The following is a 12,729-nucleotide window of genomic DNA, read 5'->3' on the forward strand; positions in this document are numbered from 1 at the left end:
CTAGTTCAGAGCGTTTGCGGGCAGATCTGCCGGGGGGAAACACCGGTCGAGTTGCTCAGCCTAAAGAGGCGGTGTCAGCATGTGTATTATATCAGTTGTAATGGGCACACAACTCACATCATTGCCCCACCAGTTTGGCATCGTAGCGTTGGGCAGATTGATGGCGAACATTATGATCGTCGAACAGATCTGTGTACCACAGTCCAAGCCAACGCCGAGCAGGTAATTGTACTTTCGAAACCATACAGGTCTGTATCGCAACATGTAGCCCATGAAGAACAGCGCCACGAACGCAGAGGTCATCAGGTTGGTGGTCTGGTATACGGGGAACCATGTAGCACCATACATGATGACTACGGGGTTGCAGCGTGTCTCCAGCTCCCAGTGAGGCTTGAACCGATGGAGAATATACACGAGGCAGACCAGCGCAGGGCCAATCAGAAACGCGTAGTATATCCAGGCATAGTCAGAGCCGGACTTAAAGAGAACCTTGGGACCCAGGACACCCCATAGAACGGAAAGAGAGTAGTAATTCTTGGTCTTCAGCGCCAACCAGGCATTCGAATGTTTAACACCGAGAAGAACATCACTGCCGATATTGTCGATGACCAGACGCATAATGCCGTAGTTAACGAAAGGTCCCAGTAAGGTGCCATCTATAGGGCTCAGAGTTAGCGCACGCTTCAATACGGGTAGTATATGGGCGAGAATGAACGTTCGGCGAGCAACTTTGACACTGCTTACCCGGCTCTGCATCGTTTACCCAGTGGAACCGGCGTCGATGATGAGCCAATCGGTACTTTAATATGGTGGGTTGTACCCTCTCACAAGATACGTATGCCAGCTGAACCCTTGATGTAGACTGAAGTTTGAACCCACTTACACACTTGACCCCAGAACATCTCCTTCCTGTGATACAATGTTAGCAGGTGCTTCTTGCAGCGAAGGCCAGATTGTTATGGCCATGGGAGGGGGACGAACTCGGGAATTTTCATATAAAATCCAAACTTGTAATCCGATATGAGCTACGATAATAAAATCAGCATATACATCGCAGTTGTATAGACACGAGTGGTGAGATGCCTTCGAACCCAGGATTCGACCACCGCGCCCTGGACGATTGCAACACTTACATTAAGGTTTTGCTCCAGAATTTGCCTGCCATAAACCATCGACGCCAGAACGGCGCTTGGGTTGCCAGCAAACACTAGTGTGGTCAGTAAAAGTCACGGTTACTCCGTGGGCGGAGGAAAGGGGAAGGGGGCCAAAATCGGCATATATGCGATAATGCAGCATAGCCTGATTAGAGACGTAGCAATTATTAAAATAACTTACTGGCTCCGGCCATGAGTTCGGACAAGAACGCCATACCAACTTGCACTATAACGACAAAGGTTAGCACATGCTATCAAAAGGACGCAGTAATAAACGATCCTATCCCCGAGTACGAGGCTAGTAATCGGTCACTTTGCCGAATTAATAGAACAATAGCGAAATTACTCACTGTTGGCCACACCCCAGAGAATACCGTTGGGGAAGGTACATATGACGGAGACGACACAGATGACAATAAATCCCCACCAAGGCAGACCTATGTCGGCACCGTACAGACAGCCCAGGGACAGTGCAAAGCAGGGGATGAGCAGTGCAATGTACCACCAGTGGGGAACGCGAGGAGTACGGCTCATCAGCTTCAGGTACGGGTCATTGTAATCGTCACGACGACCCTTCCACGCTTCAACGATTGCAATATACGAGTCCTTGCCGTACCAGAGCACAGAATAGACGAGAGCGCCGGCAGAGCAAGCAAAACCCCAGAAGAAATACATGGCGTAGGACATAGACCAGCGAGGCAGAGAGTAGTTGTCTAGAGCAGTCTGGTTGAGGGTGTACTCGGGCGTAAGGATGCGAGAGATGTTGAACCTAGCCCCGGTGATGTCGAAAGTGCCCGAGGACATGGGTGGGTAGTTCTGAGCGTTGAGTGTGTTGCTGAAGTACACTGGGGTGAACGTTGTTAGCAGTCTTGTCGCGGGGAAAGTGAAGAAACAATGTGAACACTCTGGTGAGTTCTCGCATCATGGCAAACAATAGCCATATATGATGTATTGTCTCGGAGACAGGCAGGTCACTAACGAACTCTGAAAGAACTCACTAATAGGGTAGATCATCCAGCAGGCAACGATAGCCCCGATGATCTGGGACATGTTGGCCCAGAGGGGAGTGTACAGCGGTGAGAAAAAAGAGATGTAGTTCCAATCCAAGGAAATATCGAGCATTCCGAAACCGTAGTAACCCGAGCCCATTATGTAGCCTATCCACTTCCCATGTGCCATATAGCAGAGAAGTGGCAGGGATGAGAGCATAGCTATAGAGGTCAGCAAGGCGATAATCCTGGATGGTCGAGGAATGACCTACGAAAGACAAAGCCAGGGAACCACTGCCAGCAGAAAGTTGCTGCAGCGACATAAGCGAAGAACTTGATCGAGTTCTTTGTAACCGACGGATTTTTATGCATGGCGCTGAAGAGCTGGACATTGGGCAGTACGCCAGGATAATAGATCTTAGGGGGTCGAACGAGGATATCACGGAAGATACCAGCGAAGCCATATCCGATCATCTGTGTGGTTAGGAGGAAGAGAATACCCCAACCAGGGTTCAACTTCCTGCCATAGTACAGCTCCAGGGCGGACAGCGGCCCCAGGCCGTAGGCAGTATAGCACTACCAGTAGCATGTCAGTAGTACTCCATGTATTAGGGGTGCGCCGAAGGTGTATATAGCCAAAAACGTACGCTTCCCCAATATGCCACAATGATGAGAGCATGCTCCTTGGCATTCCAAGGTCCAGGGTTGAGGCTGAACGACTTGCCGAATAAGGAAATGGACCTCGTAGGCAGATATCGGGCCATAGCATCACCCATTCCCCACGATAGCAGCTGTACAGCATAGCTGGACAACGACTGGTAGTAAGGCTTGAAGTAATACATCGATGAGATAGCGCAACCGGCGACAACCCAGAATGTGGACAGAAACCAGAAACGGAAGGTTAAAATTGGCTCGCTGGAGAACGATGTCAGCAAGCAGAGTTATTTGGCACATCGAGAGGGAGAAGCCAACTTGAAGTCATTATGCAAGGCCACTGTCTTAGCGACGAGGGGCACGGGGTAGTCCTTGAGACGAGGATCAATGAACTCCTCGTCGTCCTCCGGAACATAGATCTTTGCAGCCGAGTCGGTATCTGAATCACCGGCTTTATCAGAAGCAACCTCGATATCGTTCAGGTTCTTCTCGTCGTACTGCATTTTCTTCTCGTCAGAGATAACGCCGGTTGGATCAGGGTGAGAATTGATCTCGGTGACAACGCCTTCCGGCGCGCCATCGGGGACGACCGCCATATCTCAAGAGGCTTTGAGGGCGGAGGTGAAGAGAGTGTCTCTCACAAGGATAACTCAAACGGATATATCAGGTTGTCCGCCGACCGTGCGGCCAAGGTATTGTATGGGCGGGAAGTCAGCCAGATTTATACTACTAAGTCTATAAAAGAGTATCACTACAAAGCACATGCATTTTTCATATACACCCCTGCCCCTTGGCAGGATTGGATCTTACACCGTCACATCCCTTCATGGTGTAGCCGTTGATTCGGGATCTCGACCGGACCATTTGACAGGTGGCGATTGTTCCATGCAGAAGGATTTGTTCTTTATCTTGCACCAGACTGCCCGAGTTGTACAACTTCCTCTTTGAGGGTGCATCCAGGTGGGGAACGCCCCTCAGGGTAAGGCCCAGGAGCAACGCGATCCGCAGTCCATCATCGCTATGTGAAAGCTTAGCCTCGGAGGAAAGACAAGGAGGCCGCACTGGTTCGTATCTGCAGATCTCGTCAGGCCTAGATGGTCTTTCGTCCTTATCAGGCAGCCCCTGGGGCAACGACCTGGCTCGAGTCAAGAGAAGAGCAACATGGATGGTGTATTTGATTGGATGGCAGGGGACATGCCCACGCGCTGGAAAGCGACCATGGCCAACTTCAGGATGTCAGGCAGCGGGTCACTGTATGAAAGGCAACTTCGCCTGAGTAGCGTTGTGGCACCGCTGCTTCTTTCGCTGCACGGGTCACAACGTCGTAATTCCCCACGAACGAGGCTCAGCCCCTGCTATCGAAGACGCATCTTTGTCTGGCGGGAAATTAGTCGTAGTCTCAACTGGTCAGAGGTGGTGGTCACGGTAAAAGAAACAGAGAGCACAAGGGGAGCTCATGCTTGCCCCAAGTCATGTACCCTCGCTTACAAGTGCCAATACGGACAATGTTTGAATGATTTTGATAATGAGACTGATAGCGTAGGCTGTCCCGCCATCAGGGCACATACTGCCATCTTGAGACGATACTGGGCCGAGAATGGAAGGTACATTCGCTGAACAGTATGGGAGCCAAGTACTACCAGCAAAGAGGAAATGGACAGCTGCCGACTTGGCGCAATATGGCAGAAGCTCCGGGGACTCCTTCGTCATATAGATAGCCATGAGCCGGTAATCATGCCAGGAAAGCCCACCGTGGACTGACGACTTGGGCACCTAGGTATTCAGTCGTCCTTCGCATTTCAATCGCAGTGGACGGCATGCCACTTAGCCTGATTATTACAGTAACGAGATCACTTAATCCGTTGACTACCTAACCCGCTGGCGTTGCTTACCATTGTATCGTTGTAATGTACCGTATGTGATAAACGCTTCCTGGTAGGTACAGTGCATAGGTGATTTCGTGCTCAGAGGGGAATGTTGCGCCCTCACACCTTGGGGAAAAGACTGGCTGAGATAAAGGGGGGTTAAGCCTTGGCACGCGCCAGCTGCTCAAAGGTAGCAGGAGTACTGCGAGGAGGTCGGACACCGAGCCAGCGCCCGTTGTTACCCAAAACGGGATGTTAGTGCTTGTGCAAACGGATATGTGGCTGAATGAGATCGGAGTATAGTCGCCTGGAGGTGCAGCTTTGTGTCCGGTTCATGCTCTCTCTGGCAGGATTTGAAGATGGGAACGAGGGCTGAAGAGACTCAATAGAGTGCCCACGAACGGTGCCTTGGCCGCAAACAGACAAGATTGCCGCTCGTAGGCGAACTCGGTCGAACTCACCATCGACAATGGATACTGCAGCCCGGGCTCGAGCATGGAGGATGGACCAATACGCTGTTAAGGTCAGCTCGTAAAGCTAGCTCATCGGTCGACTGCGGAGGCATGCATACCATCTTCAGTTACTCCATCTTCCGTCGGCTCCTCGGTATCTTGTTATCTGTATCTACCATCACGTCCTTGCAATAGAATGAAGTGCCCTAGTTCGATTGCAGGGATCACATGAGATCCAATGGGGTAACCCGGGGCATAAGCACCTGCTATTTGCGACTGTCGTGGTGCCTCTGCTAGAGTGGATTGAATGGGGCAGTTTGAAGAGCCACCAGCAGCAATGAATCGCTGACTGACAAGGCCACACCCTGCTTCGTAGCTTGACTTGCGGGCCGGCTGACTATCTATGGCCTGTTCTTGTCGAATCGATGCCACCAATCAAATCAAATCAAATTACCTCGTCTCGATTGCTGCATCTTCGTCTCAAGTCTCTGACCAGCTCCCTGCCTGCTGGACAATGGAGCTGTGGCCGCCGTCCTTCCTTTGTACCGCGTAATTACCACCTAGTGCATCGTCCATACAGAGTAGAGCCTGGCGTGGCGCCTGTCCCGGCTTGGCAGGATAGCTTAGCAAGCCAAGCAAGCTTAGCCCACTTGGCTACCAAGCCCATGGTGCTGCTGAAGGCGCTAATGTGAAGAGGGAAGGTTGCTATCAGTAGCCTCGATTAGATGTTGCGATTTCACCTATCTGCAGGCGACCGAGACAATTCCTATCGAAAGTCGCCCCCTCACGGCGCCGATCGACAACGCAGGAATCGGTCCAGCTTTCGATAAATGCAGTGCCTGAGTGCCCCCCCAGATCGGTTCCGTTTGCCCCGAACAGGGGAGCTTGGGCTGGCCGTTGCTGGCGGAAATCGCCGCCACTTTTGATTTCTCCTAGGTAAGAGAGTGAAGAGCACCCAGTCCACTGAGCGTGTCTGGGTGTATGTGTGGATAGGAGACTGCTGTGATAAGCTCTTCGGCCGTCACGTGCTCCGTGATGTAAGTAGGTCTTACGGCTTGCGGAATCGACGAGCAGTTGTCGCGACGAAACTATTCCAGGTGCGTCTTTATAGTCTATCGGGAGACTGGTCAAAGTAGATGAGCTTGGCTCGTTCTCTGAACATCGCTGAGCACTAGTCGGGTTTCCAGATATGATGTATTTAAAGTGACCTGGCCGAATCAAGGGGAACGATTGGGGGTTGGTGCCATTCTTATACTGTACCTAGGTAGTGGAGGTTTATGTGCCTCAAGCGAAACGTGATCTGGAATGACATTCGCCCGGCTTATACGCCGCATCCTTCACGTGGATGTGGGTCATCTTGAGCATCTACCTCACGTACACTGGGCGTCATATCCACACGCTATGCCTTCTGAGGGTTGCCGAATGACTCACCGGTCGAATCACAGGTCATATATTATACGCACGGGCTTGTTCGTTCATAGCCGTGAACTACGACTAAGTGACCGAAATCTCTTCGAGATCTCAATAATGTACACAAGTGGCGTAGGCTCGGGGTATATATATCAAGGATACGAGGTATCTTCTGCACCTCGTTCTACATGGTAACGACTATGTCAAGCCCAGACTCTTCTCAACCACGCCCTCGCCTAGTGACTAGTTCATGCTTATGGGTAGCGATTACTATCTAGTAATAGAATATATATATATATATATATATATATATAAGAGAATATAAGACAAGACCATATAACATAGTTAGCTAACGCTATAGATTTAACCTCTTTAGTACTTATAACGATCTTTCTTATCAGTTTGTCGATAGATAACTAAAGGTCCTCAGGTTTATATCCTAAGATAGGTCGAAAGATACTTAAGCAATATAATATATAAAATGATTATAATCTTAAGGATTTTCTTATAGATAAGAAAACTATAATTAAAAGTTAAAAAACTAGTCTTCTTATCTTTAGGTTTATAGTTATAAGTAAGATTTTATATAGAATTATAAAATATTAGATTATTAAAGTTCTTTATAATCTAAAAATAGTAGTTTATTATAACTGTAAGGACTCTCAAGCTAGTAAAGATATTACTGGTCACTGGTACGGAAGTGAAATGAAGGTAAAGAGAAGTTATATTATAGAAGATTAAGTACTCGTCTATATAGAACGTATAGAAGTAAAGTAAGTGAGAGAAGGAAGAAGGAGGGAAGGTGGCCTTATATAGGTAAAAGGCCACCTACCTCTTCACCTGTCTTTATAGGTGTAGGCTATATAACGTAACCAACTCAAATAATAGAGCAATCCTCAGTAGCTTAACAATATTAGCTAACTAAGATACTACTAATTATACTATCATATATAATATAAGCCTTAATCTAATTATATATATAACCTTATAGAAATAGACAAATATTAATATCTTTCTTTAAACATAATACTTTTAGTAATTATATCTAGTATAGACTACTTTTAACATAATATTTTAACGCTAGTATATAAAGAAAATAAAGAAACCTTAATATATTATTTTAAGGAAAATAGATAGTAAAAACCTTAAGTATTTAGTCTTTCTAACTAACTATAATAAAGATAAAGTATTTAAGAAATCTCTAATTATATAAAGGGAAAATAGTAAAACCTCTATTTATCTTATATAATAAATAACCTAATAACTACTATATTATAAAAAAGTAAAATATTATTAAAACCTCCTTTAAGGATCTTTTATTATAATAAGGAAAATATAAAGAAAAACCTTATTTTATCTTTAATCATTAGATATTATAAATAAAAAAAAGTATTAAGTACTTAAAAACCCTCTTTTAAGCTAATTTTATCTTAAAATTAATTATACTTTGGTTTTAACATTCTTTTAGTTAAAAGATCTATTAACTAAAGAGAGTTAAGAATATATATAATATTTATAATATTCTTTTCGACTTTATCTTTTAAAAAGTAAAAAAAAGATATTAATAAATTTAGTTTAAATATAAAAACAATTATTTTTATTAAGTTTTTTATACTTATACTATTAGTAAGAATAGTAGACTTATTATTAATAGTAAAATTTATATTATTAATAATATATTTAAGAATTTATAAAATATATAATACTTTAATAATAATATTCTTAAGAGCTATATATTCAGTTTTAATGCTAAATAAAGCAACTATTAACTATTTATTTACTTTCCAATTAATTAGAGAGTTATCTAATAAAGTTATAAAGGTCTTAGTTAATTTTCTATCTTTAAGATTATTTCTCTAGTTAGAATCTGAATATATCTTTAATATAAAGGTTATATTATAGTTATAAGAAAGATTTAAATTAGGAAACTTATTTAAGTAGCTTTATATTCTTTTAAGAGCTTTCTAATATAAAAAGTCTAGATTATATATATATCAGCTATATTTAGCCATTATAAATGCTATATCTATCCTAGTTTTTAAACTAAAGTATAGTAAAGTAACTATTTATCTTTAAAAAGATTATATTTTATATTAAAAAGCTTATAAAGGTAAAGTAGTCAATTTTATATTAGCTTTAAAAAAAGTATTATAGTCTTTAGTATTCTCTTTATTATACTTATTTGTATATAATAAGTATATTTTATCTAATAGATATATAACGTACTTGCATAGCGAGCGCCGTAACATAGCGAGCGCCGCACTTAAAAAACACATAGTTAAGGCCGATTTTAATACCTTTGTTAAAACCATCAATTATTACTAAAAATAGATGCAACTTAAAATATAGCTTATTAACTATATAAAGTTATATATATATGAGTTTTAGCGTATTTTATCTAGCCAATCACTCATAATAAAAAAGTGGAGAATATTTTAGCTTATTTTTACCTTTATCCTTTATATCTTAAGATTTATTAGTTTTAAGAAGCTAAAATTCAAATATATAAATCTTTATATAGTTAATAAACTATATTTTAAGTTACATCTATTTTTAGTAATAATTGGGGGTTTTAATAAGGATATAAAAATCAGCCTTTAACTATGTATTTTTTAAGTGCGGCGCTCGCTATGTTGCGGCGCTCGCTATGCAACCACGTTAAAGTCTTAATAATTTTATTTATAGTTATTTTATAACCTAAAAAGGTTAAGATTTTATCTATATATTAGACTTTAATTTTATTTAAGATATTTTTGATTAATTTATTAATATTAGTCTTTTTTAAACAAGATAATTATTAAGTTATTAATATAATAGACTATTATTATATTTTTAATAGTATTTATAAATACTCTTTGATTATAAAAGAATATTAAAAACCTTTATTTTTCTAATATAGATTTTAAGAAGTTTATATTAGAGTCTTAAAGATTGTTTTAAGCTCTATAGTACCTTCTTTAGTTTATAACCTAAATGAAAACCTTTTTTAAAGCTAATTGATTATATACTATAGATTTCTTTATTAATCTTAATATAAATAAACGTATTTTTAATATTATACTAAAGTATAGGCTAACTTAGATGAATAGCTAGTATAAATACTAACTTATATACTTTAGGTTTATTAAATAGTTAAAAAAGTCTTTAGATAGTTTATATCTAATATTTATAAAAAACCTTAAATAATCTATCTAACTTTATATTTGATTATTCTTCTTTTATTATTTGTTTTTAACTTATATACTTATTTTCTTTTTAAGGTTTTTTTAGTATTAGATAAAGGAATTAGGTTATAAGTTTGTTAGTTTATTAATTTAAATACTTTAGTTTTTATAGTCTTAATTTATTCTTTAGAAGAAGAATTATTTATAGCTTTTTAAAAAGTATTAAGCTTATTATTTATATTTATAATAAGTATATATTTATCATTTATATTGAAATTAATAGCTAAATAGCTATTTTCGATTATTTTATAATAAGCTTAAGAATTTATTATTCTTTTTTAGTAATTTAATATAGAATAGTTATTTAAGCTTATTAATTTTAGCTTCTTTTTAAAACTATTATTATTAGTATATTTATTATTATTGATAGTAGTATAATTATCTTTATTATTAGATATATTAATATAACCAATACTAGTATTATAATTAGTTTTACTATTAGTTATATTTAGGGTTTGGTAAATTAATATTGTAGTATTAGTATTAGTATTTACTACTGTAGTAATACTACAAAAATACTAAATTAGTATTTACTAATACTAATACTATAAGTTATATATATAAAAACACTTAAATCTCTTCTAAAACTAAATAATCCTATCATTTATAAGCCCATTTTATTTCTCTCTTTAATATCTATTTAATCAGTAAGTAATTTAAATTATCAGCTAGTTTTTAACTTTATATCATTTATATTCGATTTTTAGTAACAATTTAAGATAAATTTTTCTAAAAGTGCTAATTACAACTTTTAAAACAATACTATTTTAAAATTACTACTAAAAATCCAATTTTCACTCTTTTTAAACACTGATTTTAAATATCGATAGTATTAATAGAATATTACTAATATTGTTATTACTTTTTAATCTAACTATAATATTTAATTTTATATAGTAAAAATCACTCTTTTTTATATTCTAACTTATATAAATTAGCTAACTAACTATTTAAAGTAATATACTATTATTAACTAAGTAATTTATCATTTATGTAACTTTCTATTTAGCTATCATTTATATTCGATTTTTAATAGTGATTTTGAAATTAGTTTTTTTAAAAGTGCTAATTACAACTTTTAAAACAATACTTTCTCAAAATTATTACTAAAAATCCAGTTTTCAACCTTTTTAAATACTAATTTTAAATAATAATAGTATTTTTATATTACTATTAATATTATATTTATTTATTAGTATATCATTTATATTCGAATTTTTATTATAAATTTAAGTACTTTTTGTAAATAATTACTATTTTTAGTACTATAGTAAGCTTACCTTCTATTTTTAACGTTATAGTAAGCTTACTTCTATTTTTAACTACTAACTAAATAATATATAATTACTATTATTTCCCTTACTTTCTCTTTAATCTTCAATTATAACGATTACAATTCTCACAAATCAATCAATCAATCAATCAACCAACCAACTATTACTTTACTTTTTATATATTATAATTTTTATAGTATATATTAACCAATCAATATATCTTCTATTTATTCTCCAATGGATTCTGAATTCAAGATTATCTCTAAATTATCTCCTACTCACCAATCTATACCTACTACTACTACTATTAAGGCCACTATCGACTATAATCGTCTTAACTATAAATTACCATATGATAAAGATTCTCTTATCTATATCTTCAATCAGAGCCTTTTTAAAAGGTCTTTTCTACCTATCTTTCCTAGCAAAGAATATACAATACTTGTCACTTATACTTTATAAGTTATTTAACTTAGTTTACTAATTAATTAAATAACTAACAAATTATATAGATATACTAGTAATCCGTATGAAAAGAAGGAAGTAATTGGTAAACACTTTCAAAGCTCTAATTATGTCTCTTACTATAAACGTTAATATCCTACAATTGCTTTTAACAAAGTAAGTAAAAGGATACTTTAGAAGCTTAAAAGTAAGTTATTTAAATTTACTATTATTTGTTAATATTACTAATAACTTTATTTTTAGCTATTAATCTTACAATTCTATCAAAAATATCCTTTAAACGATTATAAACCAATATAGCTAAAGATAATAATAATTATATTATTACTATTAATTTTAATAAAGATAGAGCTTATAATAAAATCCCCACTCTTCTTATTGACAATAATCTATCCTTCAATATTGTCAATTCAAATTCATTTCAAAATCTACTAACTTACTATAATCAATAAATAATAATTTTACTAATTAATTAGTTAATTAACTAATTAATTTACTTAATAACGCCCTAGTAATTAATCGTCACAAAATTCAGTCAATTCTTAAGACTACCTTCGAAAATCATATAATTACAATTAACAGCAAATTTCAACATAATATTGCTACAAACAGCTAATTCTCACTTACTTTTGACATATAGACCTTAAATACGCAAATAGCCTATATAAAGGTTATTTTATCATATATTGATAAAGACTTTAAGCTTATTTATAAGCTAATTGGTAAGTTATTTAATTTTACTTACTATTAAGTAATTTAATTTACTAATTATATATTTAATTAAGATTTGACGAATTGATAGATTTATATACTAGCTTATATATCTACAATCGATTTATAACCATATTCGATTCATATCCTTCTTTAATATTCGATCATATTTGTAGGTAAGTAATTTAACTAACTAATTTAATTAATTAGTAAAATTACTAATTAGTAAAATTATTAACGTTATATAGTATCACTCGAGATAATACTACTAATAATGGCTTCTTTCTACGTTACTTTAAATGTAACTATGAATCTAAGGTTGGATTTGACTTCGAAAACGATATCAAGTGTGTTTCACATATTATTAATCTTGTAGCCTAAGATATAATATCTGAATACCTCTTGAAATCGTCAGATGAGAATGAGAATAGTAAAGGTATGATTTCTAATTAACTATTAATTAGTAATTACTAATTACTAATTACTAATTTATTTACTATTTTAAATATCATTTCTTAAATACGTCGAATT

The 12,729-nt window shown here is 36.8% G+C and overlaps 1 protein-coding gene across 1 annotated transcript; it reads right to left on the reverse strand.

Moving 5' to 3' along the window:
* Positions 1–3,393, reverse strand: UCRPA7_455 (putative oligopeptide transporter 6 protein; the record flags this gene model as incomplete). The annotated part of the gene is made up of 11 exons (XM_007913049.1): positions 1–60; positions 118–656; positions 884–909; positions 982–1,025; positions 1,134–1,207; positions 1,336–1,380; positions 1,505–1,999; positions 2,153–2,311; positions 2,416–2,719; positions 2,791–3,058; positions 3,116–3,393. 11 exons carry the CDS (start codon positions 3,391–3,393, stop codon positions 1–3), a joined length of 2,292 nt encoding a protein of 763 aa, XP_007911240.1.
* Positions 3,394–12,729: the final 9,336 nt, after the last annotated feature.

Source organism: Phaeoacremonium minimum, assembly GCF_000392275.1.
Source record: "Phaeoacremonium minimum UCRPA7 unplaced genomic scaffold PA7_03_scaffold_37, whole genome shotgun sequence".
NCBI lineage: Eukaryota > Fungi > Ascomycota > Sordariomycetes > Togniniales > Togniniaceae > Phaeoacremonium > Phaeoacremonium minimum.